We start from the raw sequence: 18,244 nt of genomic DNA, 5'->3' as shown, positions 1-18,244 counted from the left end.
ACTGTCTGTTGTCAACTATGTGTAACCGATGTGAAATGGCTAGTTAGTTAGCGGTGGTGCGCGCTAATAGCGTTTCAATCGGTGACGTCACTCGCTCTGAGACTTGAAGTAGGGTTTCCCCTTGCGTTGCAAGGGCCGCGCCTTTTGTGGCGCGATGGGTAACGTTGCTTCGTGGGGTGTCAGTTGTTGATGTGTGCAAGGGTCCCTGGTTCGAGCCCGGGTTGGGGCGAAGAGAGGGACGGAACCTACACTGTTACATATGCATAGTAGTATTTTTTTTAATAACTCTACCTACATGTACATACTACCTCAACTAACCGGTGCCCCGCACAATGACTCTGTACCAGCACCCCCCTGTATATATTGTTATTTTTTACTGCTGCTCTTTAATTACTTGTTACTTTTATCTCTTATCCATATATTTTTTGAAACTGCACTGTTGGTTAGGGGCTCCTAAGTAAACATTTCACTGTTGTATTCGGTGCATGTGACTAATACAATTTGATTTGGTTTGATTTGAAACGCAGCGTTTCATTGGAAATTAATGTAATTCTGTTGTACCAAAATGCAATGAAGCTGTCGGTGTGTTCGAAGCTTAACATGTATGTGTAAATTTATTTTGCAACGCTCGCGCACGTCACGCGACCGGTGTGGTCAGCATGTTCAGGCAGACTTTCAATTGTAGGTGACTGTAGCTCATTCGGCTCATTATTAGCTCTTTTCACCCGCGATAGGCTCCAACAAGTTTCCCCTTGCCTGTGCTGCGACCAACTATTTGACTAGGCTACATGAATGCCGCCAGCACGGACCGTACCCCCAGGACACATTTATGTGATCTAAATGCATGCGGTTTTCTCACTATCATCACTTGAGTGAAAACACCAATGGAGAGGTAACTTTGCGCACATATGGTTAAGATTGTGTCTTTGATCACGGAAATGGACACTGCTGGATCATTAATCAAATGGAAAACGTTTATTTTTTATCTAATGGTAAGTTTCCTCGAATTACGACAATCATTCAGGACTTTCAAGAGCTCCATAGACCTACATGTTATTTTGCATTCTATAACATCTTCTGTTTTATTCAACCTGCTTTCATATTATCTCTATTCTTCACCTGAGGTCCGGAAAGGTCTAGTCTTGTATTGCCTAGTTGTAGTCCACTGTAGCTTTGGAGTCGGTTCCAAATTCCAGTCAGTGACCAATAGTGTGCCAAAATTTTTCAATTGTTTTGTCTTTTTATTCTTCAATATATGCATAATTCTCATAAGGGAAAAAAAACATGTACCATTTTGAGTCATTCATTTTCAATGATAGCTGCCCTAAAGGGGCAGTGCAGTCAAAAATGCGATTTCCTGTACTTTATATATTTCCACATTATTTTTTACCATTTGAATTGAAAACAACTACAGTAAGGTACTTCATTGTTACCCAGAAATGATTTGATATTGAGATAAAAACTGCTACGTTGGACCTTTAAAGTTAGCTGGCTATGAACTCCTGTTCAAACAGAAAAGTTTTCCAATTGAAAGACTGAGAAAGCAGCAGACAGAAACGGTTATAGAGTCCTCTCACTCTGTCTGAAGTAATAGAACAGGTTGGCATTATAGGGACTGTCAAAGGCAGGATCCCGGGGGAGGAGAAGAATGAAACATATTCAAGACTGGTCTCTGGTGCTGTGAAAGAGAAATAAAAAAAGAAGTGGAGCAGCTAAAGTGCAGCGCCTCCAATTCAAAGTATTATGTTACTGCCTTCAGAAAAGGTATGCCACAAAGGCTGTTTTCTCCTCTTTGTGTCAGACTGAGGGACTAAGAGGCTTCTGTTCCGGTTGATGTAGGTTTCAGTTTACCATATATGTTTTGTCCTTCAAAATGTTGCTCAATATCAACATTAATTATATAGTGGTATCCACACTGGAGTAGTTATTCTATTGCTTCTATATAAAATACTGAACCACACATATTTGGACATTCATTTAATTATATGTTTTGTATGATTTTTTTATAAAGGAAAGTCACACAATGTTTGCAATTAACTTTTTTGTATTGCCACGAATGTTTCCGCTCTAATGCCTTCATTGGGGTGTGCTTTGTCTGTTTTAACAGGTTGTCAACTACATGTTTTTCTATGGAGTGCCATTTTCCAATATGGCCGATGCTAGCCAAGCTGCCAGCAACCAGGAGAAGTGGTCCAATATGACCTTGGTGGAGCGGCACCCTCTGTCCTCCTGGTATCAGAGATCTCATTGGCATGGCAACAACAAGCCAGGCGCTACACATTCTCCACAAAGACGCCTCACACCACTGTCCTTCTACAAACTTGTCTATTCTTTTCAAGTGAAAGAGGACACACAACCAGGTAGAGCAGTGTTTACTCCTTTCCTTCTCTCAGATATTTAAATGCTGATTAGTTAAGCTTGTTCATACATGTTTGTTCTTTAATCCAGAGTCACATGCCTCAGTTACGTAGTCTTCAGGCTGACTCCTACTGACTGACCGGCTTAGAACGTTATTGGTAGATGCTCAGTATTTCTTTTAATGTTTTAAACCTCATGGTTTTAAATGAGATTCCACCAACTCCCCTGCCTATTTCAGTTAGAGGATTAAATACCTCCTGGTGTGCTCCACCTTCCTCCTGTTAGAGAATGGTGATGATGAAACATTGCCAATTATGAGTGCGTGGCCCATGTGGGGAATGAACGCACAACACTGGTGTTGCCAGCACCATACTTTAACCCCACTGAGCCATTGGTAATAGTAAGTTACCAAACCATCAGACCCATCAGAGAATTTCATCCTGAGTGTACTGTCTAATTCCATGTATTGACAGGAACGATAGTGGGGAACGTGGAAGCAGGAGAGCACAGCAAAGGATCGACAAACACCTTCTTTGTGTTGGAGGACGACGGGGAGGGCCTGTTCCTGCTCAGCCATCTCTCTGGTGACTTTCTGCTGTCACGCTCCCTGGACTACGAAACCCAGAGACTCTACATCCTGACAGTGGTAGTGAAGCATGGGGACTTAGGGGCCAGCAGAGTCAGGGTCTATTTTAATGTGCTGGATGTCAACGATAACCTTCCAGTGTTCAGACTGGACTCTTACTCCGTCTCTGTACCAGAGGACAGCCCTGTTGGAACCTGCTTCCTCTCTCTCAATGTCTCTGATGCGGATGACGGTGAGTGTGGAACAACATGGTTAACATACCACCTGACACAGACAGGTGCTATATAGACCAAGGTTGTGTTTATTAGGTATCAAACGGACAAGGCATTACCAGTTTCAGTCCTACTTATTTATTTACTAGTCAGCCCCATCACATGATCAAAGCCACATCAAGGCTTGTCTGCTGAAAACAGGCGCTACTGTATACGTTAAATCAATCACAATTATTATTAACGTGGACATTTGATCACGGATCTATGATCATTTCAACAGTAGTTGAGCTCATTTCAAATGACTAATAAAACAACTATCTCTTGAGTGAGAGAGAACAAAAACACAAAGTTTTCAAATCCATTATTATACTGTATACACAAAATGTTGATTTTAAAAAAAGGTACGAAATACAGGTAATACTGAACACAATGTAAAAAGCAACATGTCTGTAAATTCTAAATACCGCTGTTATGATACAGTAGGCCTGCAGGTAGTGCATCAGTATATGGGTGTGTTCTGTCACTGTCTGGGGTCTGGTTCAGGAGGAGCCAGTTTGGTCCACAGGCAGTCCTAGAGGGCAGGCTGCAGGCCTGGGTCCTGGGGCCAGTCCAGGTAGGTCCTAACCAGCCTGGTCAGCCGGTAGTAGGCAGACAGCTGGCAAAATGGGATGTCCTCCAGGAAGACCAGGATGAGAATGTCCCTGTGCTCCACCAGCAGACGGAGGGTGGCCAGTCGCAGCTCCAGGGAACACCAGTTACTGTGCAGGTAGTGACGACTCCCCACACACAGGGTTTGGTGGGTGCCGCAGACAGAGATGCAGGAATGGAGACCCAGCAGCAGCTGCTCCATCACCAAGCACTTGTTTCTCCCACTGTACAACGCAAAGCCATCGTATCGGTAGCACCCCCTGGGGTTGCCACTCCTCACAGTCTCCGCACAGCCTCCTCCAGCTAGCCATGGATGATGTGGCGGAAGACCAGCAGGTAGTCCCCTGCCAGCTGATGGAGCAGCACCAACAGCATGAAGAGGAGCAGGCCCAGAGATAAGCAGAGGAACAGGACAAAGCCCACGTCCAGGGAAAAGTTAGTCTCCAAGTACCTGAGGATGCCACTTTAATTTTTACATGTAATCTCCGGTTCCCCATCATTCCATAAAATGACCTGGACATGTCTGTCCCCTGACCCAGTTATCCAGCCAGGCTTTGGGATCCCGAGTGGTGCGAGTGGTCTAAGGCACTGCATCTCAGTGTTAGAGGCTTCACTACAGACACCCTGGTTCAATTCCAGGCTGTATCACAACCAGCCGTGATTGAGAGTCCCATAGAGCGGCGCACAATTGGCCCAGCGTCATCCGGTGTTTTGGCCGGTCATTGTAAATAAGAATTTGTTCTTAACTGACTTGCCTAGTTAAATAAAGGTTCAATTTATGACCAAAGAATGCGGACTCCTGCTTGTCGAACATCTACAAAATCATGGGCATTAATATAGAGTTGGTCCCCCTTTTGTTGCTATAATAGCCTCCACTCTTCTTGGAAGGCTTTCCACTAGATGTTGGAAAATTGCTACGGGGACTTGCTTCCATTCAGCCACAAGAGCATTAGTGTGGTCGGGCATTGATGTTGGGCGATTAAGCCTGGCTCGCAGTCAGTGTTCCAATTCATACCAAAGGTGTTCGATGGGGTTGAGGTTAGGGCTCTGTGCAGGCCAGTCAAGCACAGAATCATCTAGAATGTCAGTGTATGCTGTAGCGTTAAGATTTCCCTTCACTTGGAACTAAGGGGCCTTGCCCAAACCATGAAAAACAGCCCCAGACCATTATTCCTCCTCCCCCAAACTTTAAAGCTGGCACTATGGATTCGGGCAGGTAGCATTCCCAGAGTTGTTCATCGGACTGCCAGATGGTGAAGTGTGATCCATCAATCCAGAGAACGTGTCTCCACTGCTCCAGAATCCAATGGCGAATGGTGATCTTAGGCTTGTGTGTGGATGCTCAGCCATGGAAACCCATTTCATGAAGCTCCTGATGAACAGTTCTTATGCTGATGTTGCTTCCAGAAGCAGTTTGGAACTCGGTAGTCAGTGTTGCAACCGAGGACAGGCGATTTTTACGCGCTACATGCTTCAGCGGTCACGTTCTGTGAGCTTGTGTGGCCTACCACTTCGCAGCTGAGCCGTTGTTGTTCCTAGACAATTCCACTTCACAATAACAGCGCTTACAGTTGACCGGGGGAGCTTTAGCAGGGCAGAAATGTTATGAACTGACTTGTTGGAAAGGTGGCATCCTATGACGGTGCCAAGTTGAGTCATTGAGCTCTTCAGTAAGGTTGTTCTACTGCCAATGTTTGTCTATAGCGATTGCATGGCTGTGTGCTCAATTTGATACACCTGTCAGCAACGTGGTATGGATCTCAATTTAGTCCAAGATGGCGTAGCAGTCGCGCATCTGTTTTGTTTGTCTTGTCCCGTCCCGTGTATATATAGTTTTCTTCGTATATATTTCGTATACATTTTTTGATATTTTTTATCTAAATTTCCATCTATGGACTGAACATACTCTCCTGCAACCTGTCTCACCCAATGTGGTATGGATCTGCTATTTTTTTTATACTTTAGAACCGGAATCCCCATCAGAAGCTAGCCAGCTAACTAGCTACTAGCTAGTGATCATAGGGTCCAGTGAGTAGCTAGGCGAGCTGGCGACACAGCGATTCAGACAGCTAGCAGGCCAGGGCTAGCAGATGGGCCCCAGGGGGACGTCGCAACGGAAGAGCCTGTTGAAACCCCCTCGGACGGTTACGTTGGCAGACCAGTCGTGATGGATCAGTGAGAATTGACCGGGCTGAGGATAGGAAACACTGTCACCACCGATAAATCTACGATAATCGATCATTTCAATAAGCATTTTTCTACGGCTGGCCAAGATTTCCACCTGGCTACCCCTACCTCTGCCAATATTTCAGCACCCCCTGCATCAACTTGTCCAAGCCCCCCCCCCCCCCCGCTTCTTTCAGAACACCAGACAGCTGATGTTCTGAAAGAGCTGCAAAATCTGGATCCCTACAAATCAGCCGGGCTAAACAATCTTGACCCTCTCTTTCTAAAATTATCAGCCGAAATTGTTGCAACCCCTATTACTAGCCTATTCAACCTCTCTTTCGTATCGTCTGAGATCCCCAAAGAATGGAAAGCTGCCGTGGTCATCCCCCTTTTCGAAGGGGGAGACACTCTAGACCCAAACTGTTATAGACCTATATCCTTCCTGCCCTGCCTTTCTAAAATCTTCGAAAGCCAAGTTAACAAACAGATCGCCTACCATTTCGAATCCCACCGTACATTCTCCACTATGCAATCTGGTTTCAGAGCTGGTCATAGGTGCACCTCAGCCACGCTCAAGGTCCTAAAAGATATCATAACCGCCATCGATAAAAGACAGTACTGTGCGGCCGTCTTCATCGACCTGGCCAAGGCTTTCGACTCTGTCAATCACCACATTCGCAATCATTGGCAGACTCAATAGCCTTGGCTTTTCAAATGACTTTCTCGCCTGGTTCACCAACTGCTCTCAGATAGAGTTCAGTGTGTCATATCGGAGTGCCTGTTGTCCGGACCTCTGGCAGTCTCTATGTGGGTGCCACAGGGTTCAATTCTCGGGCCGACTCTCTTCTTTGTATATATCAATGATGTCGCTCTTGCTGCTGGTGATTCTCTGATCCACCTCTACGCAGACGACACCATTCTGTATACATCTGGCCCTTCTTTGGACACTGTGCTAACAAACCTCCAAACAAGCTTCAACGCCACTCCTTCCGTAGCCTCCGACTGCTTTTAAATGCTAGTAAAACTAAATGCATGCTCTTCAACCGATTTGCTGCCCGCACCCTCCCGCCCAACTAGCATCACTACTCTGGACAGTTCTAACCTAGAGTATCTGGACAACTACAAATACCTAGGTGTCTGGTTAGACTGTAAACTCTCCTTCCAGACTCACATTAAGCATCTCCAATCCAAAATTACATTTAGAATCGGCTTCCTATTTCGCAACAAAGCCTCCTTCAGTCATGCTGCCAAACATACCCTCGTAAAACTGACTATCCTACCGATCCTTGACTTCGGCGATGTCATTTACAAAATAGCCTCCAACACTCTACTCAGCAAATTGGATGCAGTCTATCACAGTCCCATCCGTTTTGTCACCAAAGCCCCATATACTACCCACCACTGTGACCTGTATGCTCTCGTTGGTTGGCCCTCACTACATATTCGTCTCCAAACCCACTGGCTCCAGGTCATCTATAAGTCTTTGCTAGGTAAAGCCCCTCCTCATCTCAGCTCACTGGTCACCATCGCAACACCCACCCGTAGCACGTGCTCCAGCAGGTATATTTCACTGGTCATCCCCAAAGACAACACTTCCTTTGGCCGCCTTTCCTTACAGTTCTCTGCTGCCAATGACTGGAACAAATTGCAAAAATCACTGAAGCTGGAGTCTTATCTCCCTCTATAACTTTAAGCATCAGCTGTCCGAGCAGCTTACCAATCAATGTACCTGTACACAGTCCATCTGTAAAGAGCACACCCAACTACCTCATCCCCATATTATTACTTACCCTCTTGCTCTTTTGCACCCCAGTATCTCTACTTGCACATCATCATCTGCACATCTATCACTCCAGTGTTAATGCTAAATTGTAATTATTTCGCCTCTATGGCCTATTTATTATCTACCTCCCTACTCTTTTTCATTTGCACACACTGTACATAGATTTGTCATTTTTTTCTATTGTGTTATTGGCTGTACGTTTGTTTGTGTAACTCTGTGTTGTTGTTTTAGTCACACTGCTTTGCTTTATCTTGACCAGGTCGCAGTTGTAAATGAGAACTTGTTCTCAACTGGCCTACCTGGTTAAATAAAAGGTTAAATAAAAAATGCCCCATAATGACAAAGCAAAAACAGTTTTTTAGAAATTTTTGCCAATGTATTAAAAATACAAAACTGATATCACATTTACTTATGTATTCAGACCCTTTACTCAGTACTTTATTGAAGCACCTTTGGCATTGATTACAGCCTTGAGTCTTCTTGGGTATGACGCTGCAAGCTTGGTACATCTGTATTTGGAGAGTTTCTCCCATTCCTCTCAAGGTTGGATGGGGAGTGTCGCTGCACAGTTATTTTCAGGTCTCTCCAGAGATGTTCAATCGCGTTCAAGTCCGGGCTCTGGCTGGGACACTCAAGGACATTCAGAGAGTTGTCCAGAAGCCACTCCAGCATTGTCTTGGCTGTGTGCTTGGGGTTGTTGTCCTGTTGCAAGGTGAACCTTCACCCCAGTATGTGGTCCTGAGCGCTCTGGACCAGGTTTTCATCAAGGATCTCTCTGTACTTTGCTCCGTTCATCTTTCCCTCGACCCTGACTAGTCTCCCATCCCTGCCGCTGAAAAACATCCCCACAGCATGATGCAGCCAGGTTTCCTCCAGACGTGACACTTGGTATTCAGGCCAAAGAGGTCAATCTTGGTTTCATTAGACCAGAGAATCTTGTTTCTCATGGTCTGAGAGTCCTTTAGGTGCCTTTTGGCAAACTCCAAGCGGGCTGTCATGTGCCTTTTACTGAGGAGTGGCTTCCGTCTGGCCACTCTACCATAAAGGCCTGATTGGTGGAGTGCTGCAGAGATGGTTGTCCTTCTGGAAGGTTCTCCCATCTCCACAGAGGAACTCTGGAGCACTATCAGAGTGACCATTGGATGCTTGGTCACCTCCCTCGCTAAGGCCTTTCTCCGTCGATTGCTCCGTTTGGCCAGGCGGACAGTTCTAGGAAGACTCTTGGTAGTTACAAACTTCTTCCATTTAAGAATGATGGAGGCCACTGTGTTCTTGGGGACCTTCAATGCTGCATAAATGTTTTGGTACCCTTCACCAGATCTGTGCCTCAACACAATCCTGTCTCAGAGCTTTACGAACAATTCCTTCGACCTCATGGCTTGGTTTTTGCTCTGACATGCACTGTCAACCGTGGGACCTTATATAGACGGGTGTGTGCCTATCCAAATTATGTCCAATCAATTGAATTTACCACAGGTGGACTTCAATCAAGTTGTAGAAACATCTCAAGGATGATCAATGGAAACAGGATGCACCTGAGCTCAATTTCAAGTCTCATAGCAAAGGGTCTGAATACTTATGTAAAGGTATATCTGTTTTGTATTTTTTATAAATTAGCTAAACAAATTAAACCTGTTTTCACTTTGTCATTATGGGTTATTGTGTGTAGACTGATATAGATGTATTTTATTTAATCCATTTGAGAATAAGACTAACGTAACAAAAGTTGGAAAAAGTAAAGGGGTCTGAACACTTTCTGAATGCACTGTATAGTGTACCTCAGGCTGGTCAGGGGCTCTGGTAAAATGGTAATTATACAATGAAAGTCTAGGAATCATGTATCTGTACTATTTGTTAACAGATAGTTACCAATTGTCGAAGGACCAGAAAATAAGTACCCATTGATACCTAATACTTTCCTAGTAAATACCAGCTAAGTAATTATTGTTCTGTTATTCATGTTTTAACAAACAGATCAATCAATATTTACTTACCTCTGCTACACAAGACTGTTCAGGTCAGTCATATCCACAAACTCTGCTGAGAACCATGACTGGAAGTCAAAATACTCCGGCGAGGAGAATTTCTTGGTGACGAAGTCAGACCCACACAGGAAACACACTGTTATGACTGAGGCTGATGACCGACTGGAAGAATGGCCTCCAGCAGTCCTGAAAAATCACGGTTTGGGCGTGAAGCCTAAGGGATCAGAATCCCGAATTATGCCTTTAAATGGGAAGTTTACAATAGTGGGGATATCATTCACATCTAATGCCATCTGTTTCAGATTAATCAAGCAATAGAACTGCTCTGAGGAGATGTTTGTGATTTGATTGCCAGGCATAGGAAGTCTCTTCAGCCACGTGACATGACTCTTTTGAAAGTCAGAAAGCAAATGGAACTCTGGGTAAACATCAGAATGAACAGAAACTGTGATGTCTGTGAGATCCTACAAATGAGTCAAACTAGGATTAACTCTGGCATTAACACCAGGAGAAACTTGCCAGTGACGGAGCACCTTGACCCCCTGACAGTTTCTCAATGCAGACGTTGAGTAGTTTGTTTTATGGTGACTTACATCAAGTTGTGTGATCAATAGTTCGAATATAATTTCACCGACTCAAAATAAATGCTTTTCTTGTCGAAAGAAATTATCCAATCTGCTGATACCAGATTGTAGCAGCTGTGTCTGTGGCTCATCAATACCAGCCAAATAGAGAAGTGATATGTTATCAAAGCATTTAAATGCATCATTATCCAAACATGAATTAGGGAAGTAAAGAAACACCTCGAAGACAAGAACAGTTCCATTTGTGTCAGAGCAGTTTTGGTGTTTCAAAATGGCTATACTCCCTGATTCAAAGTCCAGGGTCATCAGTGACTGTGACATATTTACTATCCTACAAAGCAAATCCTGTGTACAGCTGTCAACTTTGTGTTTCTTTAAAAGAGGGATCCCTCCCAATGCGCCGAGTGCCATGACTGAAAGCCTGTAGTTCATAATGGACAGTTCCTCCAGATTAGTCTGGTCATTGAAGGTGTTCGATAGAAGTGATGAATTGTAACACATAGCAGGACAGAGAGTGTTTCCTCACACTGGACAGCCACTTGAAGGTGCCAGGGACAGCCCTTTAGGTCAAGTTGCTATAGGGCGTACAATTGAGAGAGAGCGGCAGACTGCAGCACAGATCCTGATTGCTGTTCCTGACGACTGTGTGATCACGCTCTCCGTAGCCAATGTGAGTAAGACCTTTAGACAGGTGAACATTCACAAGGCCGCAGGGTCAGACGGATTACCAGGACGTGTACTCCAAGCATGCGCAGACCAACTGGCAAGTGTCTTCACTGACATGTTCAACCTGTCCCTGACTGAGTCTGTAAAACCAAAATGTTTCAAGCATATCACCATAGTCCCTGTGCCCAAGAACCCTAAGGTAACCTGCCTAAATGACTACCGACCTGACGCACTCACATCTGTAGCCATGAAGTGCTTTGAAAGGCTGGTCATGGCTCACATCAACACCATTATCCCAGAAACCCTAGACCCACTCCAATTTTCATACCACCCTAACAGATCCACAGATGATGCAATCTCTATTGCACTCCACACTGCCCTTTCCCACCTGGACAAAATGAACACCTATGTGAGAATGCTATTCATTGACTACAGCTCGGCATTCAACACCATAGTGCCCTCAACTCATCACTACTTTTTTAATTTTTTTATTTAACAAGGCAAGTCAGTTAATAACAATTTCTTATTTGCAATGACTGCCTACACCGGCCAAACCCTAATATCGCTGGGCCAATTGTGTGCCGCCCTATGGGACTCCCAATTACGGGCAGTTGTGATACAGCATGGAATTGAACCAGGGTCTGTAGTGACGCCTCTAGCACTGAGACGCAGTGCCTTAGACCGCTGCGCCACTCGGGAGGACCCTGGGACTAAGCACCTACAGTTGAAGTGGGAAGTTTACATACACTTATGTTGGAGTCATTAAAACTTGTTTTTCAACCACTCTGCAAATTTCTTGTTAACAAACTATAGTTTTGGCAAGTCGGTTAGGACATCTACTTTGTGCATGACACAAGTAATTTTTCCAACAATTGTTTGCAGACAGATTATTTCACTTATAATTAACTGTATCACAATTCCAGTGGGTCAGAAGTTTACATTCACTAAGCTGACTGTGCCTTTAAACAGCTTGGAAAATTCCAGAAAATGATGTCATGGCTTTAGAAGCTTCTGTTAGGCTAATTGACATAATTTGAGTCAATTGGAGGTGTACCTGTGGATGTATTTCAAGGCCTACCTTCAAACTCTGTGCCTCTTTGCTTGACATCATGGGAAAATCAAAAGAAATCAGCCAAAAAAATTGTAGACCTCAACAAGTCTGGTTCATCCTTTGGAGCAATTTCCAAACGCCTGAAGGTACCACGTTCATCTGTGCAAACAATAGTACGTAAGTAGAAACACCCTGGGACCACGCAGCCGTCAAACCGCTCAGGAAGAAGACGCGTTCTGTCTCCTAGAGATAATTGTACTTTGGTGCGAAAAGTGCAAATCAATCCCAGAACAACAGCAAAGGACCTTGTGAAGATGCTGGCGGAAACAGGTACAAAAGTATCTATATCCACAGTAAAACTAGTCCTATATCGACATAACCTGAAAGGCGGCTCAGCAAGGAAGAAGCCACTGCTCCAAAACCGCCATAAAAAAAACAGACTACGGTTTGCAACTGCACATGGGGACAAAGATCATACTTTTTGGAGAAATGTCCTCTGGTCTGATGAAACAAAAATAGAACTGTTTGGCCATAATGACCATCATTATGTTTGGAGGACAAAGGGGGAGGCTTGCAAGCCGGAGATTACCATCCCAACCGTGAAGCATGGGGGTGGCAGCATCATGTTGTGGGGGTGCTTTGCTGCAGAAGGGACTGATGCACTTCACAAAATAGATGGCATCATGAGGCAGGAAAATTATGTGGATATATTGAAGCAACATCTCAAGACATCAGTCAGGAAGTTAAAGCTTGGTCGCAAATGGGTCTTCCAAATGGACAATGACCCCAAGCATACTTCCAAAGTTGTGACAAAATGGCTTAAGGACAACAAAGTCAAGGTATTGGAGTGGCCATCACAAAGCCCTGACCTCAATCCTATAGAACATTTGTGGGCAGAACTGAAAAAGCGTGTGCGAGCCAGGAGGCCTACAAACCTGACTCAGTTACACCAGCTCTGTCAGGCGGGATTGGGCCAAAATTCACCCAACTTATTGTGGGAAGCTTGTGGAAGGCTACCCAAAATGTTTGACCCAAGTTAAACAATTTAAAGGCAATGCTACCAAATACTAATTGAGTGTATGTAAACTTCTGACCCACTGGGAATGTGATGAAAGAAATAAAAGCTGAAATAAATCATTCTCTCTACTATTATACTGACATTTCACATTCTTAAAATAAAGTGGTCCTCCTAACTGACCTAAAACAGGGATTTTTTATTAGGATTAAATGTCAGGAATTGTGAAAAAAATTGTTTAAGGTGTATGTAAACTTCTGACTTCAACTGTACCTCTGCAACTGGATCCTGGGCTTCCTGACGGGCAGCCCCCAGGTGGTAAGGGTAGGTAACAACACATCTGCCACTCTGATCCTCAACTCAGGGGCACCTAAGGGGTGCGTGCTCGGTCCCCTCCTGTACTCCCTGTTCACCCATGACTGCATGGCCAAGCACGACTCCAACACAATCATTAAATTTGCCGACGACACAACAGTGGTAAGCCTGATCACTGACAATGATGAGACAGCCTGTAGGGAGGAGGTCAGAGACCTGGCAGTGTGGTGCCAGGACAACAACCTCTCCCTCAACGTGAACAAGACAAAGGAGATGATTGTGGACTACAGGAAAAGGAGGACCGAGCACGCCCCCATTCTCATCAACGGGGCTGTAGTGGAGCAGGTTGAGAGCTTCAAGTTCCTTGGTGTCCACATCACCAACAAACGAACATGGTCCAAGCACACCAAGACAGCCGTGAAGAGGGAACAACAATGCCTATTCCCCCTCAGGAGACTGAAAAGATTTGGCATGGGTCTTCAGATCCTCTAAACATTCTACGGGTGCACCATCGAGAGCATCCTGACTGGTTGCATCACTGCCTGGTATGGTACCTGCTCGGCCTCCGACCGCAATACGCTACAGAGGGTAGTGCAAACGACCCAGTACATCACCGAGGCCAAGCTTCCTGCCATCCAGGACATCTATACCAGGCGATGTCAGAGGAAGGCCCTAAAAATTTCCAAGGACTCCAGCCACCCTAGTCATAGACTGTTCTCCTTGCTCTTGCATGGAAAGCGGTACCGGAGCTCCAAGTCTAGGTCAAAAAGCTTCTTAACTGCTTCTACCCCCAAGCCATAAGACTCCTCAACAGTTAATCAAATGGCTACCCGGGCTATTTGCATTGTCCCCACCCCCCCATTTTTACACTGCTGCCACTCTCTGTTTATTATCCATGCATAGTCACTTTACCTCTACCTACATGTACATATTACCTCAATTACCTCAACTAACTGGTGCCTCCACACATTGCCTCTGTACTGGTACCCCCTGTTTATAGCCTCGCTACTGTTATTTTATTGTTGCTCCTTAATTATTTGTTATATTTCAACAACAACAAATCTTAACTGCATTGTTGGTTAATTAAGGGCTTGTATGTAAGCAATACCTGTTGTATTCGCATCATGTGACAAATCAAATTTGATTTCATTTTAGATCCATTCTTAATCTCGAGACAGAGTTTTGAGGGAACAATAGAGAAGTTGAGTTTGAGGAATGCGCTTCCAGTACCGGATGGACTGATCCTAGAGGATGCATTTTTATTCAACCAACCCCAGGATCCAAAGATCCAAACAAACCACGAATAGTCCCAGTTGAACAAAGACCAGCCTCTTTTTTATTGTGAAGAAGAGACACTGACCCGTTAGAAGGTAATGGTGATACTGGTCCTGGAGTTTGTCCAAGGGAATCACTTTCAGTCTTGTCCAGTTGAGTTCTGTTTTATCCAGTGAACGTCAATTGATCCAATGAGATAAATGATTGAGAAACAGAATGATGCACTATCCAAGATGTTGGTGGGATTACTTGTCCAGTGGATTGAATACCTGGAGTAGTTCCACTGCTTTCTCTGTGAACTGTGTTGTCTGTATGCAGCTTCTTTTAGTATGCTTACATATTTTACTATGTGTAATCCCTTCCATATAAGTGTTGTTTTAACAAGACACTTTAGGTTACAACTAAGATCATTTTATTTGAACTCTTCTTCACTTCCTCTTAGCCTCTATGTGAGAGTAAGTGGTTTGCAGTGTCTATATGCAATACAAAGATGCCAGACAACATAGTCTAAAGGCAGATCACACACTACATACAGTGCATTTGGAAAGTATTCAGACCCCTTGACTTTTTCCACATTTTGTTACGTTACAGCCTTATTCTAAAATGGATTAAATACAAATAAATCCTCAATCTACACACAGTAATGACAAAGCAAAAACAAGTTTTTAGAAATGTTTGTGAATGTATTAAAAATAAAAAACAAATACCTTATTTACGTAAGTATTCAGACACTTTGCTGAGACTCATTTGAGCTCAGGTGCATCCTGTTTCCATTGATCATCCTTGATTGGAATCCACCTGTGGAAAATTCAATTGATTGGACATATTTTGGAAAGGCACACACCTGTCTATATAAGGTCCCTTCGATGCTACATTTCTGTAGCATTGAAGGTCCCCAAGAACACAGTGGCCTCCATCATTCTAAATGGAAGAGGTTTGGAACCCACCAAGACTCTTCCTAAAACTGACAGCCCGCTTGGAGTTTGCCAAAAGGCACCTAAAGGACTCTCCAACCATGAGAAACAAGATTCTCTCATCTGATGAAACCAAGATTGAACTCTTTGGCCTGAATGCCAATCGTCACGTCTGGAGGAAACCTGGCACCATACCTACGGTGAAGCATGGTGGTTGCAGCATCATGCTGTGGGGATGTTTTTCAGCAGCAGGGACTGGGAGACTAGTCAGGATCGAGTGAACGATGAACTTGGGCACACAGCAAAGACAACGCAGGAGTGGCTTCGGTACAAATCTCATTGTCCACAGCCAGAGCCCAGACTTGAACCTGATCAAACATCTCTGGAGAGACCTGAAAATAGTTGTGCAGCGACGCTCCTCATCCAACCTGACAGAGCTTGAGAAGATCTGCAGAGAAGAATGGGAGAAACTCCCCAAATATAGGTGTGTAAAGCTTGTAGCGTCATACCCTAGAAGCCTTGAAGCTGTAATCGCTGCCAAAGTTGCTTCAACAAAGTACTGAATGAAGGCTCTGAATACTTATGTAAATATTTTATTTTTATTCATTTGCAAAAATGTCTAAAAACCTGTTTTTGCTTTGTCATTATGGATTATTGTGTGTAGATTGATGAAGAAAAATATATATTGTAACGGCTGTCGTCGGGAATAGAGGACCAAAACGCAGCAGGAATGTGGATGTTCATCTTGTTATTTATTGTAAATAAAGAGAACACCAAAATAACAAAACGAAGAACGCACGAACAACAAAACAGTCTTGTCAGGCTCACACAGGCAAAACAAGAAACAATCTCCCACCACACCAAACCAAACAATTACCGATATATAGGACTCTCAATCAGAGGCAACGAGAAAGCACCTGCCTCCAATTGAGTCCAACCCCCCCATCAACCTAAACATAGAAATACAACAAACCAGAAAGAACCTAGAAATACAAAACATAGAACATAGACCAAAAACCGGAAATAATAAATCAAACACCCTACTACATACACCACCACCCCGAAACACAAACAAAATACCCTCTGCCACGTCCTGACCAAACTACCATAGCAAATAATCCCTAAATTGGTCAGGACGTGACATTACCCCCCCTAAAAGGTGCAAACCCCGGATGCACCTTACACAAAAAAACAACATAATCCCCAAAAACAAACAAAAATCCCCCTAAACTAAAGGGAGGGAAGGGAGGGTGGCTGCCATCAACGACGGCACCTGTGCTACACCCCCCTTCCCCAACCCACCTAAACTGGAGGTGGTTCCGGCTCAGGCCTACTGCCCTCCAGACTGCAGACAGACTTGCTCAGTTCCGGGCCGTAGGCAGACTCCCCTCATTCCGGATCGTAGGCAGACCCATTCCATGCTGTAAGTAGACTCATTTTGTACACAGTTAATCACATTTAGTTCCGGGTCGCAGGCAGACTCCCTCCGGTTCCGGACTAGACACTGGTGCCGGATACTCTGGACTGCACACTGGTGCCGGATACTCTGGACTGCACACTGGTGCCGGATACTCTGGACTGCACACTGGTGCCGGGCTCTTGAGGCTGGGCCGACGCACTGGAAGCCTGGTGCGTGGGGCTGGTAGAGGTGGTACCAGGCTGAAGACACGCACCCTAGGGCTAGTGCGAGGAGCGGAAACGGGCTGAAAAGGACTAGGCCGACTCATGGGAAGCTTGGTCCGGGTTGCTGGTACTGGTCGTGCTAGACTGGAGGAACTCACTTCCGGGATAGCACGAGAGGCGGGAACCGGAAAGACTGGGCCATGGAGGCGCACAGGTGGCCGTGACCGCACCGCCTGCACAACCCGTCCTGGCTGGATGGAACTAACAGCCCTGTACGAGCGGGGTGCTGGTACAGGGCGAACTGGGCTGTGCAGGGGCCTGATGGTTGCCGTGCGTAGAGCGGGAGTAGGGTAGCCTGGTCCTAGGAGGCTTTCCCGGCGACCAGACACGCTGCGCAGGCATCCTCCCACCAGGCTGGATGCCCACTCTAGCACGGCATCTGCGAGGGGCTGGAATGGCGCGCACCGGACTGTGCATGTGTATGGGCGAGAGTGCGCACCTCAGCGAAACACAACGCCCTCCACTCCATACGCTCCTCCATGTACTCACGGGTAGCTGGCTTATGGCTCTCCTAGGCCTAGCCAAACTACCCGTGTGCCCCCCCCAAAATAATTATTGGGGGTGCCTCTCCGGCTTCCTCTCCAGTCGTGTACCCCGATAGCATTCCCAGTCCTCACCAGCCTTTCTCCACGGGCCCTCTCCGGCCAGAATTTGTTCCCAAGTCCATTTCTCACGAGTGTCCACGTCGAAGTCTATTTCCTCCGAATAGTCCATATATTCAGCGTCCTGCTCCCTTTTCCGCTGCTTGGTCTTGTTGTGGTGGGTGGTTCTGTCATAATTACAGCCGTGTTGAAGAGATCAAACTGCAGCAGGTGAAATGTAGATACTCATCTTTTTAATATATAAGAGCAAAGTATCCACGGGAACAACAATAAACAAAAACGACTAACAACAGTCTACGTACATCCCAAAGTCTAGCAGTGTTAGCACAACCACCCACAACCCCAAGTGACAAACATACTCCTAATTATATGACTCCCAATCAGGAACAACGATCACC

At 45.1% G+C, this 18,244-nt stretch overlaps 1 protein-coding gene across 5 annotated transcripts in view; it reads left to right on the top strand.

Moving 5' to 3' along the window:
• The first annotated feature begins 659 nt into the window (after positions 1-659).
• The window catches only part of LOC115205851 (protocadherin Fat 4), a 44,927-nt gene continuing 27,342 nt past the window's right edge, over positions 660-18,244 (top strand). For 3 of the 5 annotated variants that reach the window (XM_029772234.1, XM_029772232.1, XM_029772231.1), the window contains exons 1-3: positions 660-992; positions 2,108-2,360; positions 2,832-3,176. In XM_029772234.1, coding sequence (XP_029628094.1) covers positions 909-992; positions 2,108-2,360; positions 2,832-3,176 — 682 coding nt within the window. In that variant the 5' untranslated portion in view covers positions 660-908. Of the gene's footprint in view, positions 993-2,107; positions 2,361-2,831; positions 3,177-14,690; positions 14,743-18,244 lie in introns of those variants that run through there. The other 2 variants (XM_029772233.1, XM_029772235.1) reach the window with 2 other exon arrangements.

This window comes from Salmo trutta, chromosome 13, assembly GCF_901001165.1.
Source record: "Salmo trutta chromosome 13, fSalTru1.1, whole genome shotgun sequence".
NCBI lineage: Eukaryota > Metazoa > Chordata > Actinopteri > Salmoniformes > Salmonidae > Salmo > Salmo trutta.
This window is presented reverse-complemented; position numbering and strand designations above follow the sequence as displayed.